The sequence below is a fragment of the Micropterus dolomieu genome, linkage group LG23 (genome assembly GCF_021292245.1).
Source record: "Micropterus dolomieu isolate WLL.071019.BEF.003 ecotype Adirondacks linkage group LG23, ASM2129224v1, whole genome shotgun sequence".
Taxonomy (NCBI): domain Eukaryota; kingdom Metazoa; phylum Chordata; class Actinopteri; order Centrarchiformes; family Centrarchidae; genus Micropterus; species Micropterus dolomieu.
In genome coordinates, this window is record NC_060172.1 from 31,341,392 (window position 1) to 31,366,309 (window position 24,918).

Consider the following 24,918-nt stretch of genomic DNA (forward strand, 5'->3'; position numbering starts at 1 on the left):
TTTGCGTGAACCTTATTTATGACAGCAGTTATTAACTGCCAAGTGTGGCATCAAGTAAATCTGTTACCATGCTTAATTTGTCGTGGACTTCAGAGGTGGATGACAGATATAGTTGTCATGCTGAGTTGTCACGCCCTCCTGTCTTGTGATATAAGACCATGGAAGCAATTTAGCAGGCAAGACATGTGAGGCCGAGGCAGAAGCTCCAGAGTGGCAGGTTGGAGAGTCATCTGGTTTAGGAAGGAATTTATTTATAATGTTAAAGAGGATATAACTTCACACTTTACACTGTTTTAATTTTAAGAATGAATCATTTCTAGAAGTGATGTACACTGAATTTATTAAAGGAGATGTTTACCCTCAGACACTCTTAAACTGATAGATTTAATCTCATTTTAATTATCATGGTTGTAACTTGCCCTGTGATTGCATATATTTCCCAGAATGCCTTTTGACAGCTACAACATTAATGGCTGTGACCAAGTGCTAGCAATCTAGCTTACCAGCTAGCAGGTGGATCTGGGACATGTCTCAACTCTATGATACATCCTACAGTAATTCAACCCAGTCTTCTAGAAATTATGTTTAGTATATATATTACTAAATTGTATACAATATATAGTTAAATACCAATCTTTACAATATACTGTGTTTGCAGTTACTATGCAATAAACATACTTTACACTAACAGGAGATGATGCAATACGTTTTTTTATGAGCCTTGAGAAGCTCTTCCATTTCCTAAATGCACTGCATTGTGGGAGAACAACCACCAAGAGTAGAAAGAACTGTTTCACTGAATTCTGACCTTGTTGATGTGGAAACTGGATTCTGTGTTACTGCTGACACAGACATTTCTTGATCTTCACTGATCTCTCAAAAATGTCCCCCTTTGACCCTGCAGCAGTGCAGAAATGTGTCTAAACTTGCTCATTAATTCATTCATTATTCCCTCCCTGTGTCTTTGAGAGTATCCTAACTAGGAAGAAATGATTGGTGGGACTAAAAAAAACAAAACCCCAAAACAAACCATACCACCAAATAACAAAATGGCCAAGACTGCCTCACCAACAAATGTCTAAAATAAGTGTACTTATTTCTTTGAATTTGTTTGCCTGTATCCTTTTAAGTTGTCAGGTTGCAGTAACCTCTCAGAGGCACTCTCCAAATCGCACTCTTCACACAGCAGGCTGATGTTGGCTGCATAGATTTGGGATGAAAGTTCATGGAAGAGGATTGATGAGCAACATAACCCTTTCCAGCACTGCCCCCTGCAGGTGATTTGACTGAGCAACATTAATAAACTCATTGCTGAGACATTTAACTGCTGTCATGATGAACACAGGTGAGGATTCATGGTCTCCAGGTGATATTCACGCCCCAAACAGCCAGAGAGCAGAGCCTCGACCCGCTCTCCGTGCGTCTGCTTCATCTCCACAGCACCATCAGTCACTCATGTCAAACCCGTGGAGGACACTTTGGGGAACAGCCATTTTATTAATCAAATTTGAACTGTGTGTTAGTTTCTCTTTATTCCAGTGCCACCATGGTGAACACTCATGTTAAAAATAAAAAGTGACATTTTTTTTTTTTTTTGTTAAAATGTATAATCATAATGAAGACAGTTAATCATAGAAACTAATCATAGAAACTGACATAATGACCTCACAGCATTTTGGATCAAACTCTTCTCCCTTCAGGCTAACTCAAAGAAACAGAAAGAACAGAAATGGGCCAGGGTAGACAGGAACGAAAAACAGCTTCTTACGTATATCCACATTTTTTTTTTTTATATTTCCCATAGACATTATAGGTTTGGTTTGAAGGGGGGATTCTGCTGGATTGTCTCACGTTTTTTTTTTTTCCCTGTAGAGGAGCGTCACTGCAATGCAGCAACAGTAAATCTACTGAGGAGAGTGAGAGCCCTGAAGACTCTACCTAGTGCACTGAGAGTAGGGGGATCTATCTGGACACACTTGAGTCGGGGGTGTTGTGAAGTGCAAACCATTAGTTCTCTAAACCCTCTCTATTCTAGCTAACATCATTTACCACCCTGGCAAACAAGCAGTGGTAAACTACACCTGAATACATAGCTGGAGAGTGTCCGGCCCTGTAAGTATACTCACAACATAGTTATTTTTCATCATTACAGTACAGTATAGAGCAATAGTTTTCATATACTTTTCATATCTTTTTTCATATTGCACCATCAGATAATGGGACACAGAGAAAGATCAACAGAGACTCCATTTCCTAATTAAAACGAGATGTGCAAACATGACTAAGGACTTTATTAACCAAATCAATTCTTCCCTGTAATATCCACAAATAAAAGTGATTTCTCTTTTCATATATATATTTATAGTAATAAGAATAATAAATCTTCACATTGGATCATTTCATAGTGTGACAAAATGCTCGACTGGGCTGTCCAGCCACGATCGTAATCCTCATTGTCTTTTAATTGGTCAGTCCCCATGCAACCATAGGAAATAGATTTTTTTTTTCTTCAAAAAAAGTAACAATTTGAGAGCAGCTGAAAAGTTTGGACTGGTGTCAATTGCTTTCATTCCAAGATTTCTCCCAAGTTTCATTCAGTGTTTCAGAAGGATATTCCATAGGAAAAAAATGACTCCAAATCGTCATCTTCCACTCCAGAAAAAAATAAAATGTCCGGGTTCTTATTAAAACATTGTAGCAATGGTGATAATAGATCATTTGGTAACCAATAATTAATGATCATTAATAGCTGACAACTAACAATTAATAATCACTGATTAATTATAAAGAATTAACAATAATTAAGAATAAATAATGCTCCTTCGTTACTCAATTAGTTTGGCAAAACTCCGGCTGGAGTCGTTTCCGATGAGTGAATTTTTTCTCAAGTGAAACAAACAAAACAAACAAAAAAAATAATACAAACAAGAGATAAAAGAAAACTCTAAAATAAATAAAAGGAGATTAGTAAAAGTGACCCCGACCTAGGAGGGGGGGACGTATATACAGAACTGCGTGGTGAAAGTCAGTTTACTGCACTTGAGTGTTAAGTCCAGTGTTAGAGTGAGTTCTAGTCCCGCCCTAGGTGCCCCTGCTGTTATACCAGCGTGTAGGACTTTGCGTAGGGGTTGCTGCTCTGTTTGAGATGTCCTCGCGAGTCCAGCAGGGACTCCTGGGAGGTGCTGAGCTTGGCGGCCTGGGCCAGCTCTGAGCCCTCTCTGTGGGGAAGTGTGGCTGCAGAGCCAGGCTGCCACTGGGCTGCTGGGTCCCTGCTGGCCTGAGGGGCCTCTGTGGGCGTTGGGGGCGCCATGCGAGAGGGCCGCTTCAGTGAGCGACTCTTCTGGGGCTCCAGACAAGCCTGACCCATGGCCGCTCTCTCCCCACTAGCTGTCCCCCTGGATGACCCCGAGCAGGACATGCCTCGGTTTAACAGGAAGTCCATGCGCAGGTACGGAGGAAGGTGAACCAACTCGCCCCCTGCAGGACAACACACACAGATCAGAGTTAGCACTAAGAGAAAACACATGCACATTCCAGCCCGACATCACCTGAACTCCAATTTATTTTAGTCATGAACTTCAATCTTAAATGTAAGAATTAAAAAAGCATCAAACAGGTGATAAAAAAATCAATAATAAAAACCTATAAGTAGCTTTTTTTTGATCAGCATGCTAACATTCCATCTGGACCGGACTACATGTATGGTTTTAGAAGACTTTGGTCTCCAAAAAATCCATCTTTTTACTCACCTTCGTAGGTGATGAAAATATAGCTTTGTCAATGTATCAAAACAATAAATCAAAAGAGTTTATTCAGTATGATTACATAGACATGCAGGCTGTCCATCTGTGTCCTTGCTCTGACACTGACCTCATCTAATTTAAAGGCAAGATCTCACCTCAACCGTGATCCCAACTCTGTTGACTCCATTAACTTACAATTTATAATATGACTATTAGACTAGACTGTTTTGCTAAAATGAATATCAATGTTATATCACTGCACTGCAGGGATGTTATGTACAGTATGTTAACCCTATCAAGCCTGATTTTCAATATATTTTAGATTGCACACTTGAGCATCTTATATTTACACATATCAAGACTTTGCTTATTTGTCACTTTTGTCATTTTTCTAACTGAGTTACCATGAATACCTTCTGCAATCATTAGTGTTTCTGAATGAACAATATCTGGATAAGCTTCACAGCTTTTCTACATGGTGTCTGTGAAGGGTCTCAGTCATCCAGGTCATAGTTATCCAAGTGAAGGTAAAAATCAAGAGCAGCTGGATCAGATTGATGATACCTCTTCACTGACATTGCATACTGCTAGATGCGGTTTCTACGGAGACTGAATGCAGTGTCTAATTTAAAGCTGGTAACATCTACATGAAGCGAGGCGGATTTAGATGTAAAAACTCAATCGTGCACATTGGTAAAAGAAATAAAATGTACTTTCTGTTTCAACACAGCAGCCAGTTTCCCACCTTAGATTAGTCCCCGTGAATTTGAAGCGGTATGAATTATTAATTCTCTAATATCTTGCATGTCCTATTGTATTTAACTCAGATGGAATTTTTGATTTAATGGTTCACCACTTTCTCTCTTAGCAAATTTAAGTCTAACTCAACTGAGACAATCATCAACTTCAATAAATTTTGCATTAGAGTCACAGTTAATGGTTGGCTATTGATATTAGACAGGAAGCTGAAGTTTAGGGATTAGAGTTATCAGTGTCATAATGAGGCTAGTTGTTATAAAATGTTAGCATGCCGTTGAGACAGATCTGTGGCCTTTGACAGCACGGCCTCACCCGGTCTGTGGGCCTTGGGCACGGCCATGTTCATGACCCGGCTGACGTCCTGAGGCTTGGGCGGGGAAGCAGTGAAGCGGCAGATGCCTGATTCGGATGGTGTGCTGGAGGTCAGGCTGTCGGTGTAGTCGTTGGTGCCTGCCGTCATCTGCTCCGAGGAAGTGTCAGAGATGAAGCATTCGGTGATGGTGAATTTGGCGTGGCGCAGCTGTTCCTCCATCTTGGCGTGCTCGTAGGCTCTGGCGAGCTCCTCGTAAGTGGAGGACGCGCTCTCTGTTGACACCATGCTGCTCCGCGCTCGGTCTGGACATGGGCCGGGGTTAGCGGAGGGATTAGTGTCAAGAGTTAGTGGCAGTTATTGTTGGGATGCAACTTTGTTTGAGTTGTCAGACAACTGATACTGATTTGTTGTTAGAGATGATGATTAGTGTTACAAAGCAACATTCTCCAGATATTTTGCTTACCTGTGTCCTGAGATGGGCTGACGCTGTAGCTGTCACTTTCCTTGTCAACAGAGCCTGCAACTCTGGGTGTGGGCAGCCTCCAGTCAGTGCTGAGAGTGTGGGAGGAGACAGGGGGGTGTGGGCGGTTCAGCGTCCACTGGCTGGCGTAGCGGTTGCGAGCAGCTGGGCCGGCTTTGGCTGTGCGACGGGCTGTAGGGTCTAAGAATGAGTAGGAGAATAAGTGTTTTTGCAGGTCCTAGGAAGACATGAGTTAACTTAATGAAATGGTCATGATAGTAGAATAGAAGTATGGAACAAATGATCTGCATCCAATATCAGTTGCCACCAAAATTTCCAAAACCTGAAAAAAAACTTCCTTTTCTGGACACACAAGGAGTTTTTGACAGACATTACCAACTAAAACCCATTTTGCAGACATATTGTCATGTGAGAAATACAGGGATAGTGACTCCGACGTCCTATATGTCATACCTGCCAGAATACTGACCATCATCACCATGACTTCTATTTTTCTATTAGACATTATACATCTACAGTAAAAAGAAAGTTTAGTTGAAGAAAGAAAGAACACTGAAGGCTAATGTGCAACAATTCAGTAATTTTCATGTGAATGTAGATTTTTGCCATCTCTGCTTTAACCTCATCACCCCCCACCTCGGCCCAGCAGGTACTGGAAAGTGAAGATAATATCTTCACTCGTAGGAGAATGTAGAAATATACAAAACAATACCAAAAGGAAAAAAAAAATGCTTGGAAAAGGAACATAAAAGTTATGTTAAAAAAAAAAAAAGGTGAAAAAAGCTTCCGTACTGGACTTACTGGTTCCTGGTCTGGCATCAGATACATCTACCAGTGGACCGGTGGCTTGGGACAGGGACTGGTAGTGGACCGTGTGGGTGACAGTGGATGACTTCTGTTTCTGGGTCTCCCCGAAGTCGTTATCAGTCAGTAACACGGTGGACCTGTCATCTGTGGGACGGCAAGAAAAACAAGCTTAGCACTACAATAAGCAGGTTCATTAGCTGCATGCATTACTTAAAGAAACAAAACACGTGCAGCTTCCTATATGGCAGCTGCTGAGCTTACCAACAGTCTCCATGGTGTCTCTCTCTTCGATCAGGAGCTGGGCTCTGGGAATGTCAATGTGCATGCGGAGTGTCTGTTGCTGTTTGTTAATTGGCTCTGCTGGACGTGTGTTTTTACTGAAGAGCACAAAACAAAAAGAGCACTTAACTTTCAGAAACTTGTGCTGACTTCTCCTCAGATGACAGTACAGTACTGAGATACTTGTCTTACCTCATGAGCATCTCGGCCAAACTTTTTGCATCTGGGAAAACACGCAGAGGACACAGCATTTTACTTGGTGTTCATTAGAGAACAGAGGCTAAGACTTGTCACCTTAAATGACCTCTCTCATCTCACCTCGGAGCCTCTTGAGCCTCTGCTCCCTCCTCCTCCTCCTCAGCACCAGCAGCCCGATGAAGATTACAACGATGCCCACCAGCACACAGGAAATGGTCACCATCATCTTCAAACCTTCGCCGCCCCCAGAGGTGTCCTCACTCACATTGGGTGCCTTCACCAAAGGTGCGATGGTACCTGTGCACAAGTCATGTGACAGGTGTTATGACAGATACTAGTGCTCAACCCACGTGGGCTGGAAGACGTAGTTTACATGAAAGAGAACAATTGTCTGTGTTGTTGTAGGAATCGCAAAAATAAAAACCATTGGATGCGTGTCGTTGAGTGAGAGCTGCTGAGTGAGAGTTAACCAGATTTTGGAAAGGCTGACCAAGCCTATCAGGTGCTAATACCTGGTTCCCATTATTAAATGCGAATGAACTCATCCCTCAGTACTAAATGCTCAGCCTGATTTTTGTCTTCAGCAGCTCCAGGATGTGAGTGGTTGGTCTTTAAAACTGGTTGTGAAAGAAAACAAGTGAGCTCCCATATAAGCTGGCAGCATCCTTTATATCAAAGGAGATCATGAAATTATTTAACCCGTGTGGTGGCATTCAGTAGGCGTGTGATGGAGGTGTCATAAGCAGCAAACAGGTACAGCCACTGATGTGGGTTTTATTGCCCAATTCATCAAGGGTGCCTCAATCACCTCCAGCACTGAAAAAGTGATTTAGTCTCAAACTACTACTGTTAGAAAGACTCAGTATGGTTCAGTTACTGGAAATGTAGGTCTTTTATCACAGACTCTCTACGTATTCAACAGTTAGAGTGTCAGTGTTCCCATTATACCACCTCTGGTGCAGCCGGTGAATCATACAGTTTCAGCAAACCGTGACAGATACTTCAGTGACTGCTCCCTGTAAAGAAATGTGTTAAAATGTGTATTGTGTTAACTCACTGCCATCATAGCTGAGTGTAGCAAACTTGACTCTCTTCTCAGCGTAGCCGGCGCTGTTGTAGACTTTCATCTGCAGCTCGTACCAGGTGGCCTCCTGCAGGTCGTACAGGATGTAGCTCTTGGTGAGGGAGGTGCGCTGTGCTGTGGTCCACGTGGGCACGTCTACAGGCCGATACTCCAAGGTGAAGGAAGTGATGGGGCATCCGCCGTTATTCCAGCCGTTCAGGTTTAGCTTGACCCGAGTGGCGTTGATGCTAGTGAAGAGCTCCTGTTCTTTAGCGTATTGAGGTTCTGCAGAGGGAGGGGAAGGAAAGCCTCAGAGCATTAACATAGTGAGAATGAACCCTGGAGAAACCTGCCAAACATGGCAGATGTACTTTGCTGAAAATTATCTAACTTTTAACAATTACAAGTAACGAGAAATAATTATTGTCTATTAATCTACCAATTATTTACTCAAAATCTGTTATCAAAAGTGTTGCAGATTAATTTTCTGTTTTCCGTAATCATTTCAGCCCTAATAAAATGTACCTCAAAGTTGGTTGAAAATGTAATGTAACATGTCATTTAACAAGTTATGCTACATGGTTCATTTAATAATCAATAACATATTGAGAAAGAAAAAAGAAATAAATTACTGTATCATATCATAATTAATTATCACAACAGATTCTTTTTTGCCCATTTAAAAGGATGCTTTATAACATTTTAAAGAGGTCATATTATGCTCATTTTCAGGCTCAAAACCTTGTTTAGGGGTTGTACCAGAACAAGTTTACATGGTTTAATTTTCAAAAAACACCATATTTTTTTCATCATGCACATTGCTGCAGCTCCTCTTTTCACCCTGTGTTGAAGGCTTCGTTTTAGCTATGGAGTTATGCATCTTGTCTCTAAATGATCTTTGTTGGGAGTTGCACATGCGCAGTTCCTAGTTAAGGACTACTAGCCAATCAGAAGCAGAGAAGGGCGGGTCAGTGAGAAGACGGTAAACAGGGCTTCGGTTCAGCTGGACATGTTGCCGACCAGCTTAGCAACATGGACTGGAGCAAGAGTTTCAGAGTGAGTTATTAATCTGTAACAAAAGTATCTTTCATCCATGAAGTTTTAACTGAGCTTTGTCTCTACATCACAGTAACAACTTTCTGTCCACTGACTGCCTGGAGGGTAGCTAGTGTTTGGAAGGGAGAGGAGAGGTCTGCTGTAGCTCACTGTTTTTCCACCACTGTTTTTGAGGGCGTGTCGGAGTAGCCGCTTGGCGAGCGTTATATGAGGCGTCTTTAGCTTTAATCCCTGTGACGTCACAAGGATGAAAGGGAAACGGCTGGACTACAAACGAGCTGTTTTCAGGCAGTGTTTTCTGTGGGAGATGGAAACTCCCTTTGGGCATATACACTTTGCAAACCTATTGCACAAAAAAGGTATATAACTCAATAAAAGAGAGGGAATAAGCCAAAAGGCATAATACCACCTCTCAAACAATTGATTGAGGATGACTGACTACATTCTTACTGAAAAAAAAAAAATTATTGATGGTAAGAAATTAAACCTCTGGAAAGTGTTATCAAAAAATAAATACTGCATTCTCAAATGTTAAAGTTTTCTCCCATTAGACCTATGAATCTTCCACTTATTAAAATACTAATGGTGCAATGACTTAATTAAAAAAATCTATCAAAATCTAAATGGTCAACTACAGTATTTTGTGGCAGTCAAAAGACAACTTATTTGTTGATACCTTTCCCATGGGTCTTTGCTTCAATTATCTCACTGATGCGTCCTGGCCCCACTGCATTCTGGGCTGTGAGAGTAAACTTGTACCAGGTGCCACACTTGAGGTTCTCCAGCCGATATGAGCGCTCACTGGGACTGATGGCAAAGTTCCCCCACTGCTCGCTGTTATCCTCAGAGTACTGCAGAATGTAGCCTGGAAAAGAACATGTGGGCAAACGAATGTGAATGAACAGCCTGCTGAAAAAAAAATAGAAATGAAATCACTGACAAAACAGAAAAAGAAAAACAGGGCTGTGTCTGCCTGACCTCTTATGGAGCTGCCGCCGTTGTCTCCAGGGATCCAGGACAGGGTTATTGAGGTGGTGGTTGTCTTGGTCACTGTGAGGCGAGGCTGGTCAGGTGGAACTGAAGAAAAGAAAACAGACAGAGCCCACAAATGACTGATTATAAAGACTAGTCTTAGCAGAAAAAATGTAACGGAAAAATTAATTTCTGCTAACAAGGTGTGTGAATGCCTTAACACCAATCCACAGGTGCAGCATATCCAAAACACCACGTGTGTGTAGCTGTTATTAATTCTGATGGGCACTAGTTGTTCAGGGTTTCCACGTGTTGTATTTCTTACCTTGAACCTGCAGGTTGAGGACAATCTTATCCGACCCAAAGCTGTTACTGGCCACACAAGTGTAGTTCCCAGAATCCTCTGCTTTCACTGTGCGAATAACAAGGCTGCCGTTACCGTGGACGCTGCGCCGACTGTCAATCACAACAGGTGCTGGGGTTCCATTGCTGAAAAACAGAGGTGTTTAGAATTAGCATTATGTGCCAGTGTCACACGGTAACTTTGAAAAGACAAATTCAACTGCTCGTGGAGACTGTATGCACATGTCTTTATCTTTTACAACCCGACTGTATTTTTTTATTTATATTGTACTCACATCTCCTTCAGCCACTTGATGGTTGGGGATGGATCACCCACTGCTTTACAGGGCAGCACAATATCCCTCATCCAGGGGGTGGTTACTGTCCTGTTAAAGGTCAGGATCCGAGCCGGAGCTGCAAAAATTCCCACATGCTTCATCAGCCCAGAGAGGAGATGCAGTGACACAATACATGTGTTTTCTAAATGATTCCAGAACGAGCTTTCTTTTCACATTTGTTCTTCTTTCATTTATTCTCTAACCCTTTAGCTCAGGGCTACAGGCTCAGGGGCCAGTCGGATGATGTGTCTCTCCATCTGAGCAGTGAAGCAGGGAAGGGGGGACATCCATCACCTAGATCTCAGACAGGATGTGAACATCCTCAAAGGAGCTGTATCAGTTTATGCAATCAGCTTATCAGCTCTTATCAGGCATGTAAAGTGTTGACAGGGTCAAACACCGGGTTATTTACATTCAACTGATGCTCCCCTACCAGTCTTCTCATGAGGAGATACTAGGAATGAGGTACTTTTTCAAGCATCCACATGGGTGAAGTGAGTTGGAGTAAGAGGGTGAAGCAGGGTAATCCCTGCCAAGTGATTGTGTTACATCCTGTGTGCATTTTAACTTAACACTACACTGTGCAAGTTTGAAAATGTAAGCTTCCAAATGCATTGTTAAAACAAAGATCAGCTCCACCTACCTTCAGCCATGGGTTTGACAGTGATGATTTCACTGGCGTTTCCACGGCCTGCAGCGGTGACGGCCACCACCCAGATGCTATACTGACGGTTCCTGCTCAGGTTGGGAATGCGATAGAAGAACACATCTGGGGCCGCCTCAAACTCGCTGCTCACCTTAGTGATGGAAGACATTCACGACTGTCACAACTTGCTGCTGCAGATCAAACTATCATCTTTTCCATCAACATTAAAAACGGACTTAACTTTAACGAACAAGTCTGGTGTGCTGAAAGATTGTAGAACATACTTTTTTTGTTTCAAACTGAACGCATTCGTTTACAACCTAATGAACGGGAACATGAGCAGCGGTCACACAATGTGTTTTATGGCACCTGGGATGCCGGACAGGTGATGCACCATGACCCATCATATTCTGTGTCTGAACCCAATCCATAATCTTTTTTTCTAACTAAGTAGTTTTGTTGCCCAAACCTAACAAAGCTGGAACCATTTCCCTACGTTAACCACATGTTAGAAAGGCTTTCTGGCAGAGAGAGAAGTTAAACTGCTGCACCAGACACAAAATCTTGTTTAACCTGCAATCATTATTTTTTGGTAGTTTTGGGCATAAAAAGCAAGCTATGAACACATATTATCCCCTTCCAAGTATATATGGAAAACTTCTTATAGTGGCCTATTTATATTTCCAGCAGTTATATTTCAACATTAGCTTTCATTTGTCATGTTCCTGGGCACTTTGTTTTCACTAACTGCTGGGGGAAATATCTGCAGCTTTAGCTGCTAGAGGCTTCACTATGGTCACTAACTTTGTCTGTCTTAGGGCTGTCCCCAACTAAGAATTTACACAGTTGAATCAGAATCCTGCCTATAGTCGACTGATAGTCGAATCATGTGTGTTTTTGTGCACGGCGATTGTGAGCGGGGGGCGGGGTGTAACACATGGTGGCTCCTCTTTAATCATGAGAAGCTGCAGAGCTGCAGTCTCTGTTCCTTCAACTTACACAGGAAATTTCCAGAAACTGACACTTATTGTTGACCCTTTTCTCTCTCTCTCTCGCTCGCCTGCCTTTCACCGGTCTTGTGCAGAGTTTAGCATGCATACCAACAACTGCACGCACGTCGCGGTTCCTCGCGGGTCTATTTCAAGTAGCTGGCTGTTCAAAAACGATAAAATATTCTGTGTCTGGTTCATCAACGGTGATAAATTATCCGAAAGCCCCGCGAAGTGCGGACAACTCGGCACAACACTGGTGATAATGGGGCTCCATCTCTTCTACCACTACACACACACACACATGCTACGCCTACACATGCGCACTGACAACCCAGGGTTAGGGTTACAATTTTGGATTTATTCATGCACTTATGATTCATGCAAGTTTATTTTCTTTTTACATATTTATTTACAGCATTAAACATTGAAATGTATATTGTAATAGGCTGTATATTAACTTATTGGGAGAAAACTGGTAGTTCTATGTAAAATCAGACGTTGAACACCCCCATATTGCCAAAATGGCATGATCCTTGTTTCGCTGCCAAGCTTTGACTGTGAGATTGACATTCGAATCAGGCTCCGCCCATCGAAGCATCGAATCTTCCACTATTGGGATCAGCCCTAGTCTGTCTGCTGTTTGATGCTGGGCAGGTAGTGTTCAGTGGGCTAGAAAACAAAAACAACAAGCTGACAGGCGCTATAAAACTCAGCAAAGCTGAGGGGAACTGCAGCGTTGATTCTGTGTAGTTTCTTCACTAGGAGCGACCCCCTTTTACATTACACATACGCTTTCCATTCGTTACTTTTTTTACCAATATTTACTTAAAACTACCATCCCCAGCTGTTTTAGGAAAATACTTAACTTTAGGAAGGACTAACCTTAGAGTGGATTTCCCCAAACAGGGTATTGAAGTCAGAAAGTACTGAGAGACAGACTAACACATTGTTTTGTTCATGGTTTTGGTCTTTTCATGGGATTTGTAGAAAATCTTAAATAATGGCAGCATTATCCTTTAAGTTAAGTGGCCCAATGGCCTGAACGATCAGTTCATTTTAAATGAACCCAGTCTGGCATGCTAAATTGTTAATTATGTCAAAATCGTGAATGTCTAATTTCATATTTCATATTTTTAAAAAGGTTTTACCGTGGGGTGTGGGTTGGAGCAGAAAACGGTGTATTTCCTGATGATGCCATTCACTTTGAGAGGAGGAAGCCACGACACAAACACCACAGAGTTTGACGCAGCTGCTGCCTTCACACCTGCCGGAGGACCGGGAACTAAAAGGAAAAGATGATCTAGTTGAAACATTTCCCACATTAAGCTAACATTATTACTCACAAGACTTTCACAGTGCTTTTTACACTGATTATAAAGCAAGATTACAGATGGCCAAATGTCATATTCTACAGGACTTCCTGCTGCATGCAGGAGCTTACAGCTTTAATTAATTTAATATTTAATGACCCTGCTGCCTCATTTTCACCACAGGGGTTCATTCACTGCTGCAAAACATTCTCATTCTATTCATTCATTCTATTCTCATATATCCGTTTAATGTAAAGATTAGACATACTGTAATTCCTTGATGGCCTACAGCAGCGAGTCAAACCTACGCTGTACAAGTATCGGCTAAACAGCTCCAGTGAGACACAAGCTCGCCTTGACATGTGCAATCTCACAGCTGCCCTTGTGCCTTTTATTAGGGAGGGGACTTAATCTTCCTACCGTCCTCCTTGGTGCGGGTGTAAATCTGTTCACTGCGAACACCGTCTCCAGCTCTGGTGAAGGCCAACACCTGGATGCTGTAGTTGGTGTACTTCTCTAGTCCATCCAGCTCCAGAGAGGGCTTAGAGGTAGTCACATTCCTGATCTCTCCGAGCTCTAAAGTACAGAAAATAGGACAGGAGAGAAGGAAGAATGTCAAATTTAGTGAGGAAACCTCAGGTCAAAGGCCTTATCCAATGCAAGTCTCTTATTGTAAATAATCCAGTGCTGTGACAAGCTGCCAATGGTCCAAACATATGACTAATACATTATACAGCAGATCACATACATAAAAGTAAATGTCAGGCCCAAGGGTGTCATAGCGCAGCCTTGGATGTAATGTCATATTCAATCACGAAGTTTAAACAACCTGCGTCCAAGGACTGCTGCGGTGGCAGGTCTTGACTGGCAACCTGCTACCCTCAGCTGTTAGGGTGTGAATTATTGATGTTTCTCTGTGTTACTGCTCTCTGTCCATATCCCTTCTTAACAATGTTTTCTTCTCCCTCCTTTCTCTCCTTTCACTTCTCTCCAGAGATCCAGGAGACCAGCTGCGTCGCTTCTTCTCCGGCTTTTAATGAGCAATTAAAACGCCTGGAATACCCATTGCACTTGCAGGACTGCACACGTTTTACTGTACAGTAAATGCATTTTATGCATGATTGTGTCTTTGTGTGTTTGTTTTGATATCCAAACAAAAAGGAAAACAGCATTTCTAAACCTGAAACCATTAGTGGATTACATAAAACTCAAAATTGTGAATTTGTAGCAGACAACAGAAGTAATTATGTATCTTGTCTTGCCATCGACTCTTACAAATGTTATTATCTTTATTTCTGGGTACAGACACAGGGTTCTAAGCCTGTTTGGTTCTGTTTGGTTACAGAAAAAAACAGGTCCAAAAAAGGAACACTGCTGCACTGATGTGTGATTTACAGTCTTTAGTCTAATTAGTGTTGACAGGAGCTGACTTCTCCACATCTGTGAAGTATTGGACAGCATACAGTACTGAACTGAATTTATTCCAATATAATAATAATAATAATTTGTAACTGTAAACGTTTTAGTTGAGGTACAACAGCTCTTGTTGTAGTTTTGTGGCGCTCAGTAATGGGTACGTTTTTAATGCAATGATACATATACTGTATCTGTTGCATACACGTTACAGCTGTTGGAGTGCAAATGTGATGTTTTAAGTCTTTTGGACTCTTGTTCAGACAGAACAAGCAATTTGGATTTGCCACTATTGACTTTGGGAAATGTGATCCAACAATTTATACATGGCAATTCATTTGATAATGAAAATGATTAGCCGTAGCTCCAAACATTTCACATGTGTATCTTACCGTCCTTCTTTTCTGACATTTTTATAACTTAGATGAATGCAAGCAGCATGCCTGTATGTGTAGCAAACAATAATGTAATAATGTGCAGCTTCATGCAATCGTCTGAAGTTAATATAACCCTAAACTGTTACTGTCTAAAAAAAGACAAATCAATCAAGCTGGTTCCAATAACACTGGTACACTGATACAAGCTGTACTACTGTTTGTTAGAGAGGGCTTCTGTCTCCCTCTGCTGGTCAATGACACTTCATTTTCTCACACCAATGAACTGCTCGTCCTGAGAGGAATAGAATAGCGTAGAACAGTTTAACTGCAAAGTTTAATAGCAAATAATACATATTAAATGTGGAGTGCTGACCATTATATATGTTATGTTTACATACAATATAAGCCAAACCATTTAATATAATAACATTTTCATTTTACTTTGAGCATTCCCCCATGGAGCTACAGACTGTTACCATGCAAGCTACTCCTGGCTGTCAAGTTGTGAGCATTCGTGTTGTATAGGCAGGCCAACATGATGTGACAGTGTAGGGGTCAAAGGTAATCGTGCTGTCACAACCAATCCCACTGACACAAACCAGGCACGTGACAATGTTATGCTATGCTGTCTGACTTCCACAGGACCATGCAGACTTTTGGCCAGTAGTGGAGGTTACTCAGATACCCAGAATACACCTGGGTAACTACAAGCTATAGCTTACTCTTTGGCATTAATAGCAATCCTTCTTTCTTGGTTCATCATCTAAACATAGCATTACGCAGGTTTTAGGTCATATCCTTTTGCCTTCTGCAGAGATTTCTGGAAAAATAAATGCTGGTTCACATCAAGACGTGACCTCAGTAAGCAAGCAGAAACAAATTTGAAGAAAGGTAATCAAAGTATTTATGTTTCACTTTGACCCAACTGATACACCAAGATGAACCGGTCTCTTTAGTCTACTCTGTGGGATCTGACATTGGTTTTCTATTTGGGGAAAGTATGTGAGTAATACATTATTATTCCATTTTGTACAAAAAATTATTTGTTTAGACAGAACTTCTTTGTTGATTGTAAATATAAAAGTGGCTCCTCCAGCAAGATTACCTAGCACAATTACCATCAAAAGGATAAAAACACAATAAAGCCCGATAGATTATTTCCATTGTGGTTCTTTTCAGGAAGGCAACCGGGTAAGTAAATCGTTTCTTTAAAAAAACAAAAAACAAAAAAAAAATCAGTAATGTTTCTCTTTAAAATAAATATTCAGTAATTTTAATGATTGGTCAAACTGTTTCCTTTTTGGATAATTTATATAACTCATGTATTACATAATACTATAATGGAATGCCCCCTATGTATGAGAATAATTAGTAGCTCTGCTCTGATTGGTCGAGTCTGAAATCTTAAAGATGCCCTGTGGAGGTTACATTCAGTGATACTCACCATATCACAGTGTGTGTATCTTTGAGGTCTAACAAACGTGTCGTGGTCATTTTCCCACTCATAAAACATTTGCAAAGACATTTTTTTTAAGTACTTAAAATCTAGCATTATTTACATCCAGCCTGAAGTCTTCTTCCCTGCCTTCTCTGAGGCTATGCAGCATTTCTTGATGTGTTTCCAACATGTGTGGACCAGTGGAACCAACAGTCGGCCTGTGTATGGTGAGCAAGCATTCATGGTCGCCTCATGCACGATTAAAAGAAAAACAAAAGAGTGACCCACTCTCCGTAGTACTACTACAGGTCTAAAACTGCACAGGGAACCTTTAATCATGCAGATCACAACCACCAGAGTGATGTTTTTGTGTCAATATATATTGTTTGCTTTTTGTTGCGCGTTCTGTTTGTGACGATTATCTCTGAACTTTGTGGTCAGAACACCTGCAGTGATAGAGTCATGGTTTTTACATTTCAAGAGTACCTCAGTTCACTGCAATTAAAATGCAATCAAGCAGAGTGTAGATATGAATACCACAGTCCCCAAGACTCATGTTAATGCTAATGTAAACTCTCCAGCATACATACAGTATTTTCCTATGTCATATACACTATGTACATAACAGTTAATGCATTTAAGATGTGTAGGGATATAATTGTATACCTCCATCAGGCAGGTTGGCCCAGTAGATGACCCTAAAGCCCAGCAGGTTGCCATTGAGAGCGTCTTTGGGAGGGGTCAGCCAGGACAGCGAGATGACCTCTGGAGATGTGGCAGTGGCCTGGACATTCTCTGGAGGGCGGCTGGGCACTGAAGGGGAAGAACCAGTAGAAAGACAGTAAAAAAATGTGACTCTCTGCAGAAACTGACAACATGTGGCAGCACCCTCTGATCGCCACTAGGTTGTGATATATCCTAACACATCTCTCCAAAATTAAACTGTGCTTTCTGTTTGAGAACAGCAAATTCACAGCTGTGTAGTGCTTGCATACCTCCTGTTAGGACACATATCACATCCAATATCTAGAATCCTGGTTGGTTTTTGCAGTATCCATTAGTGTGTTTTTTATTATGTTGTATCGGACTTTCTTTACTAATCTCTTCTTGTTATGGGTTTATTCAGAATTTTCTGAGTTTGATTTTGTACTCCGGCTTTATCTCCCTGCTGTCTTACCGTCTTCTAGCGTGGTAGCAGCCACCTCTGTGGAAGAGGGCCCTGTCCCGGCGCTGTTGCTGGCTTGCACCACGACTCCATACTGGGTGAACTTCTTCAGGTTGTCCAGCACGAGGCTCTCTGCATTGTCCCCTGTGGTCTCCACGCTGATCACACTGAACTGGTAGTTTCCACCAGAGCTGTACTCCCTGTAGCCCACCTGGTAGCCTCTGATGGCTCCATTCTGGAGGTGCTTCTTGGGCGCCTGGCAAAGGAACGACAGGGGTTGTTTGAGACAATAGCAATGAACGTCCCTGCTGTTTTTTTACCAGATTTTACAAGACAAATTACAACATTTATTTTCACTCACTGCTATATCATCAGACTAAAGCGGGGATAATATAAAGGACACCAATTGCCACTAACACTTGTAACATTTATGTTGTTTGTTTTCTTCCCCTGAGTGCCTTGTCTCACCCAAGAGTCCAGGTACCTTCTTTTGTTTTTCCCCCATCCCCCTGACAGCATGTGGCAATAAAATACATCTTGGGCAGTGTAATCAAATGTGGAGAGAGCACTACATATGAAAACCCCCACCCCAAAACACATTAAGGATGTATTCTGATCCAATATTGGTCAATATCATCAAGACGCAGCAGTGGAGAGGGATGCATTGTGCCACATTTGTAAACGCATTCCTGATTGTGTCTTCACCGACACTTTGTCTTTGCCAATAAATGAAAAACTAAATTTACCTTTTTTCTGTTAAGCAGCGGTCACAGTTTCCCAATTTAAAAAGAATGTGAGGGAGGAAGTAAAACGTGTATTTTTATGTATTTTAGTGCCGCAAGTGAAATGAGTATGGCTCCTTTGGATCTACACACAATTTGAAAAACTCTCAAAGACATGATGCAAGGTTTAAACGGGGCCATACTGTCTGTGCACATAATGGAAATAATAACCTCACTTAAACCACCAGACATGAAAATGAAGACTGTTGGCCACAAATACTGTAGCTACACACAAACACAGTTCTTTGAGCACCTTTGTTTATTCAGGAACAGCCAACTGAGAACACATGCTGTTTGCCTGCAATATCCTGCTTTACATTCATAAAGTAAATCAAAGTCACACCTGGGAACTGACCAGTACAGCTTCAATCTTCTACTGCTTGCCGCTGAGCAGCTCAACTGTAGCAGTAGCAGGTTAAAAGACTCATTGACTTAGAGGACCATACCAAATATCTTAAGGCATTTGAAACAGCAATCTTGCTATTTAACTCAGCACTGTCATCCCTGATTGTACCTATGTACACAGCTACATACTGATTTCATGGAAACATGGAAAACAGACACACATTTTTAACCTACAGGGTCAGATTTACTTACCCGCCAAGTGACTCGGATGCTCTGAGAGGAGAGGGCTTCCAGCTGTACGTCCTGAGGTGGTCCATCAGGAGCTGAGATCAGATCACCAACATGCACATATTATAAAACTGCAAACATCCAATGTCTCAACTGTTCTGCACAAAAGCCCATTGAACAAATGTCCAGAAGTGAGTCTGGAGCTGGCTATTTTAACAAATGTGATTGTATTTATAGGTGGCAGCTGAGGAGAAGTGCTCTGGGGGGGGTGACAGAGACGGGAGATGAAAAGATATGGGGGATCATATGCGGAAGGAGTCCAGCCTCAGTCTTTTGACCGTAGTGTGACATTTACGACCGAGGCGCTAATTGAAAAGTTCTGCTTTTAGTGCAAGGTCAGCGTGTGTTTAATAATGCAACAGAGCCAATGGGACTGATGTTACCGGGTTGTTAATGAATTGACTCAGTCGGCCCTTTACCTCTTAAGTCACCACCTGCGCTCACGTCTGAATGTTGACTGTACTACTAACTGTTGGTTATTTGTGTACTTGAAAATAAGAGTGAAAAGTCACTGTCTGGAGCATATGTGCATATTTATGTTCTGTACAGAATACCACACAGACTATATATGTTCGTGGGTGGGTGAAGAAAGATAAACTCATCCTCTGCCACTTTTGTTCTCACCAGCTTCATCAGTGGTGATGGTGAGCTCGTTGCTGGCCTCGCTCTTGCCGATCAGGTTCTTGGCAAACATGCGGATGTTGTAGGTGGAGGACGGGTGCAGGTCGATGATGGTGGCCTGATTGAGCTGGGGTGAGACATCTTTGGTCTTCTGAGCGGTGTCCCAGGAGGCTGTGGAAGGGAGAGGGTGAGGTTTATTGGGGTTGCTGAAGTCACAGGTCAAATCTAGCTAAGAGCAATAGGACAGGCTGTATTAAATTATAGAACTGAGACATCGTCAATGCAGGAATAATTCATCAACCAAGACTCGTGATTCTCTACAAGCTTGCAAATTTGAACCAATGCTATTTGAAATCGTGTTTTGCTCAGTGTATGATCACACCATCTTATTTTAGAGTAGACATACATGTCTTTTCCTGTACCTGATTTGTTCTTGCTCTCAATATCGAAGCCTGTGATTGGGCTGTTGCCATCAAAACCCATAGTCCAACGCAATGCAATGGTCCTGTCCTTCACTTCTCTGATCTCCACCTCTGGGGGATCCGGTGGCTCTACAAAGCATACAACAAGGGTTATTTTAATGTTACTGAACTTAAGGAAAAATGGTAATTTGCCATCTGCAATTGGTGGGAAGGCTGAAAGGTTCTGTTACAGCATTGTTTTGTTTGTTCTTTGAGTGGTTGAGGTAGGTGCAGTCAAACCTTGCACTGTGAGCTGAATGATTCCTCTGTCTTCACCAAACGAGTTGATGGCATGGCAGGAAAAGAAGCCCGAGTCCTCCCTCACTGTGGGCATGATCTGAGGATGCACAGGAATGATGTGTTCAGAAATGACCCGTGCTCTGTTAGTGATATTGGTGTTAAGACAATGATGCTAATGTCTGATATGGTTCATTTTATGAAGAGGTTTTCCCTCCAGTTATGGTTCCCTCAACTTTTTGACTTATGACCCATTTAAATGACCACTCAATTTTATTCACTCAGTTTTCCAGTGATAACAGGATCCTTTTCTTGTGATCTCGAGATAATAAAACAATAGTCTAGTACAGGGGTAAGTTTGGTTAGGATAAGTTTTTAGGATATTTTAAGAGTGGTTGTCAGTGTCCCTGGTTAGTTCAGTTGGTAGACCATGGAGCTCTCAATCTAAGGGTTGTGTGGTTGATCCCCACATTGGGTGAATTTTTCTATCCTCTTCAACAAAGGAATTATGAAGAGACTGTTTCACATGCTCCAAAAAAAAGCATGTGCTGGAGTGTGTGCGTCCCGGTGATTGGTCCACATCCATCAACCTATGGACGCTTATTTTCATTTCCCCAGTATGCCCAGGCAGAGGAAATTCCTGCGCTTCTCATTCAGGGAAATCCAATCCCACATTTCCTGACAGCTGTTTCAGAGGTGGGTCATGCAAGCCACAGACTTGTTTGCATGTCCTTCAGAACTTTTCAAAGGTGTCTCTAAAATATTCATTGGGAAATGTGCGCAGTTGAACACGTGAAACAGTCTCATAATTAATTTGATAAAGAGGGAAAACATTAATATAGTAATTCGTTATAGTAATATTTAAAATTCAGTATTTAACAGAGATAAATAAAGCTAAAACCTTCGAGGATTTTGTGGCTTTATATACTGTATAACACATAAGCTATCCAATATATGGCCATAACTTGAATTTCACACTTCCAAGTAGCACAGCCTCCTACCTGTAGGGTGGAGATGACTTCATCGCCCACCTCCTTGACAGAAACCACGTAGCGGCTAGTCTCAGGGTTGATGATGCGTTCCTCCTTCTCCCAGCGTACCATGATGGGTTTCTCTCCGTGGGCCGTGCAGCTCATCTTCTTCTCTTCCCCCTGAGTGGCCAGCGTGGTGTTGGGGTAGGACGTGATCATCGCAGGGACTGGTGCAGAAATAAGGCAGAGAAAAAGAGAAGAATACATCCTGTTAGGTTTATTTTCTAGTTACTGTTTTCATTGTGACTGATTTGAGTTTTAACTGATGTATTCTTCAAAGGAACAGAACTAGCAAAATACTGTGAGACCCATTTCTCTGTTCAAATAACTTTTGATTGAGCTAGTATCTATACCAGAGTAATTCAGTATCAATCACCCGGGCTGCTGCAAATAAATCCAGTTCAAACACAGTAACTAACCTCTTTATTTAGCTTAATGAACTTTACGTACCTAGCTAGCTAACTAGCTAGGAAGGTTGGGGAGCCAGCTGTAACAGCAGCAGCTAGCTGGTTATTTCAAAGTTACATCTGTAGCATTTAATTTCAAAGAAGACAAATAACTCTTAAAACATAAACACATTAGTGTTTTTCTTTTTTGGTCGTTGTAGCCAACAGGAGCAAGTTAGTTAGCTGGCAGTTGCTGAAGTTGCTGAGAAAGGCTGAAAGCATGTGGTTGGCTAACAGATGAGTGACCTAAAAATGTTATTGGGGACAATATCGTTACGAAATACAAACAGGCTTTTTGACAAGCATTTCCATAATGAAACAAAGATGAACACCACTAAAATTCCTATAATTCAGAACTGGAATCATGAAATAACAGAATTAATTGGTTCTTCTACATATTTTACACAATATATTTATATGGTATGAACATTTAAGGGCTCCTAAATGATCAAACCTTATTGTACAACTCTTTAAGCTATGCTTATGCTGAACAATCAAAAATTTGGCTGGATTATGGCCTTTTCATCACTTGCTGTAATGTGTATTAGTTCTGTATTAGTAAAAGTTTTTAACTAGCTAAAAAAAAAAAAGCTCATTAACTGTCATTTGTAAAATTAAGTGGAAAAAACATGCTTACATAAAGAACACAAAGTATTCCCAGCATTACTAATGCACTGTAACTGAACGTACAGCTTCCCTTTAATGTTGTGTTGAAGGTAACAAGCAGCCTCGGTTTGTCTCTTGTATCTGAGGGTCCCAAATGGTACAGTGAAGACACCGCACTAAACACACACTAACGACATACACGCCTCATTACCCCCACAGCAGAGTGTATAACAACCCTCTGCTCCCAGATGCTCACACACACTCACCCACGTACACACACACACACAAGCTTGTGTATGCCCACAAATGTTTGTGCACGCTCTTGCACACAAACACACAAAGCGTGACTTCAGTGATGTGATAGGAAGTGTCAGGCAAGAGGTTGCAAACATTTAAGCCTCATCTCTTATTCACTCTGCAGCCATTTGGGGCCCGGCTATGGAAAAGAACGCTGATTTATTTTGCATGACAAGTATGAATTTTTTGTGAGACACATTTGGAAAAGCGAGGGGGAAAAAATAACTGCTCTGGCTTTATTTAAACGTTATCGTTTTAGTGCACAGATACTTTCATTTTGCCGTGTAAGTGGCTCAGAGGTGCCACAGGGCGATGTTGTTGACACTCCTGGCAGAGTGGGATACTGTGCTAGGTGACAAAAAGCGAGGACGGTGAAAAGATTGAGACAGCTCCACCTGTTAGCTGTGTAGGGGATGTCTGTACTGTCAACATTAAAGCCATTTCAGCATCCATGATCTGGAGGGGAAATAGACTAAAAGTCTGTTTTATATTACTGCTCAACAGATACTGTTGATATGCTGATACAACAAGTGGATGTGGCTCAGATGTATAGTTAAAAAATACTGCACAGATGTAATCATAAAAATGTATTATTGGAAATGTTAGGAAAATATTTAGAAATAGCTTGTGTTGTGTGCGGGGATTGAGGGGGATTCTTTTGATTTCACAGCCATTCAAAGCAGGGGTTCTTTCTAGCTGCTCTTTAGTTGAGGCAAAAAACAAATTAATTTACTGACTGAAACACAATATAAGCATATGATGTAGCATGGGTCAAGGTAGTTGTATGAAATTTTAGAAAAAGTAAAAAAACAAAAACGACATTTGAGAGCATTGGTCCACTGAAGGACACGTGTTTTCAAGTTCATCCTATGAGTAGAGAAAGCTGAGCTGACAATAGCTGAATACAAGGCAGCGATACTGTACAGATTTTTTCATGTTTTCAAGGCCAAACTGAAAACAACATTTCCAGAAATGGTTATCCAGACAAAGCAGACCTTCCAAAGAGCCATCTATCCTTTTTCAAGCAATAAAGGAAATATTAAATTAATATGCATCATTAATCATCATCACTGTTCATTTATTTTCCTGAATCAGTTAATAACATTAGTATGAAGAAAATAATTTTGTAGATTGGTATATTACTCAAGTCACTTTTATTTTGACGTGTGAGCCAGACAGTTAATATGTTCACATCTTGAATTTGAGATTAATGTCTAAGAAGGCAGAGACACAAAAGCAAACAAATGCTCAACAACGGGAGTGTCTATGCAACACGGAGAGGGCTCAGAGTGGAGGCACATGCAATTTGTACGTCTAAGTGTGTTTGTACATTTATCAGCTCGTGTGTGTGTGTGTGTGTATTTGTGTGTGCAAGCAGCCCAGCTGAGCCAGCCCTGAGGCACACTTTGCGGCCCTGTAATTGTTGTGTTGATGTATTTCTTTAATATCCAGTGGAATTATGGGAACAGGACTACGGGGACGAGTGAAGAGAGGAAAAGGGGAGTCTCACTGTCTCATTAGGCATCAGCTCCCCTGGTATCTAATTCAGCCTTGAAACACACAAGGCTGAGTTGACTGACAGAAAAAGGTGATATTACCTTAAATTGTACTTTTGAAACATCTCTACACCATCTTACCATTGAATTCTTTGTTTGTGTGATTTCCCTGTAGAATTAATAACTTGCTGTGTTTGTGCATCTCAAGGACTTTAGCCTGAAATTAAAAACTGAAATAAAATAAAGAGGGAAGGAACAGTCTGCATGCCAGTGTGTTGAGTAGTCCTAGAAAAGAAAACATCAGCATTACAGCTTTTGGAAAACCAAAGAATAATAATGTGTGCAGTGTTTATATGCACATTACAATGTGTGTTTTATATGGAGTTGAGGAGAGCCCTGTTCCTCCACAGCAACCCAGAGGGCAGTGATGATACGCTTAAGCCTGCAGGGGATTGTGGGGGATAGGCTGGCTTCTGATAGGCTACTCCCGTGAGACAAAAGCCCTCCCTCACTCCCTTCTCCCAGGCTCCCTTTCACCTGGCCAGGTTACCATGCCAACCAGCATCGGACAGCCCCCCCCCCCCCCCCCCCCCCCCCCCCCCCCCCCCCCCCCCCT

The 24,918-nt window shown here is 41.6% G+C and overlaps 1 protein-coding gene across 3 annotated transcripts in view; it reads right to left on the minus strand.

Moving 5' to 3' along the window:
* Positions 1-1,794: 1,794 nt before the first annotated feature.
* dscama (Down syndrome cell adhesion molecule a) overlaps positions 1,795-24,918 on the minus strand; it is a 116,480-nt gene continuing 93,356 nt past the window's right edge. For 2 of the 3 annotated variants that reach the window (XM_046040546.1, XM_046040547.1), the window contains 22 exons: positions 21,428-21,624; positions 20,430-20,526; positions 20,151-20,279; positions 19,732-19,899; positions 19,072-19,142; positions 17,705-17,948; positions 17,194-17,340; positions 13,720-13,875; positions 13,138-13,271; positions 10,995-11,148; positions 10,310-10,427; positions 9,997-10,160; positions 9,678-9,776; positions 9,376-9,564; positions 7,638-7,928; positions 6,701-6,877; positions 6,575-6,605; positions 6,365-6,480; positions 6,089-6,247; positions 5,279-5,476; positions 4,815-5,117; positions 1,795-3,477 (listed from right to left, as the gene is read on the minus strand). In XM_046040546.1, the coding sequence (XP_045896502.1) occupies positions 3,098-3,477; positions 4,815-5,117; positions 5,279-5,476; positions 6,089-6,247; positions 6,365-6,480; positions 6,575-6,605; positions 6,701-6,877; positions 7,638-7,928; positions 9,376-9,564; positions 9,678-9,776; positions 9,997-10,160; positions 10,310-10,427; positions 10,995-11,148; positions 13,138-13,271; positions 13,720-13,875; positions 17,194-17,340; positions 17,705-17,948; positions 19,072-19,142; positions 19,732-19,899; positions 20,151-20,279; positions 20,430-20,526; positions 21,428-21,624 (3,722 nt within the window). In that variant the 3' untranslated portion in view covers positions 1,795-3,097. The remainder of the gene's footprint in view (positions 3,478-4,814; positions 5,118-5,278; positions 5,477-6,088; positions 6,248-6,364; positions 6,481-6,574; positions 6,606-6,700; positions 6,878-7,637; positions 7,929-9,375; positions 9,565-9,677; positions 9,777-9,996; positions 10,161-10,309; positions 10,428-10,994; positions 11,149-13,137; positions 13,272-13,719; positions 13,876-17,193; positions 17,341-17,704; positions 17,949-19,071; positions 19,143-19,731; positions 19,900-20,150; positions 20,280-20,429; positions 20,527-21,427; positions 21,625-24,918) is intronic. The other variant, XM_046040545.1, reaches the window with a different exon arrangement.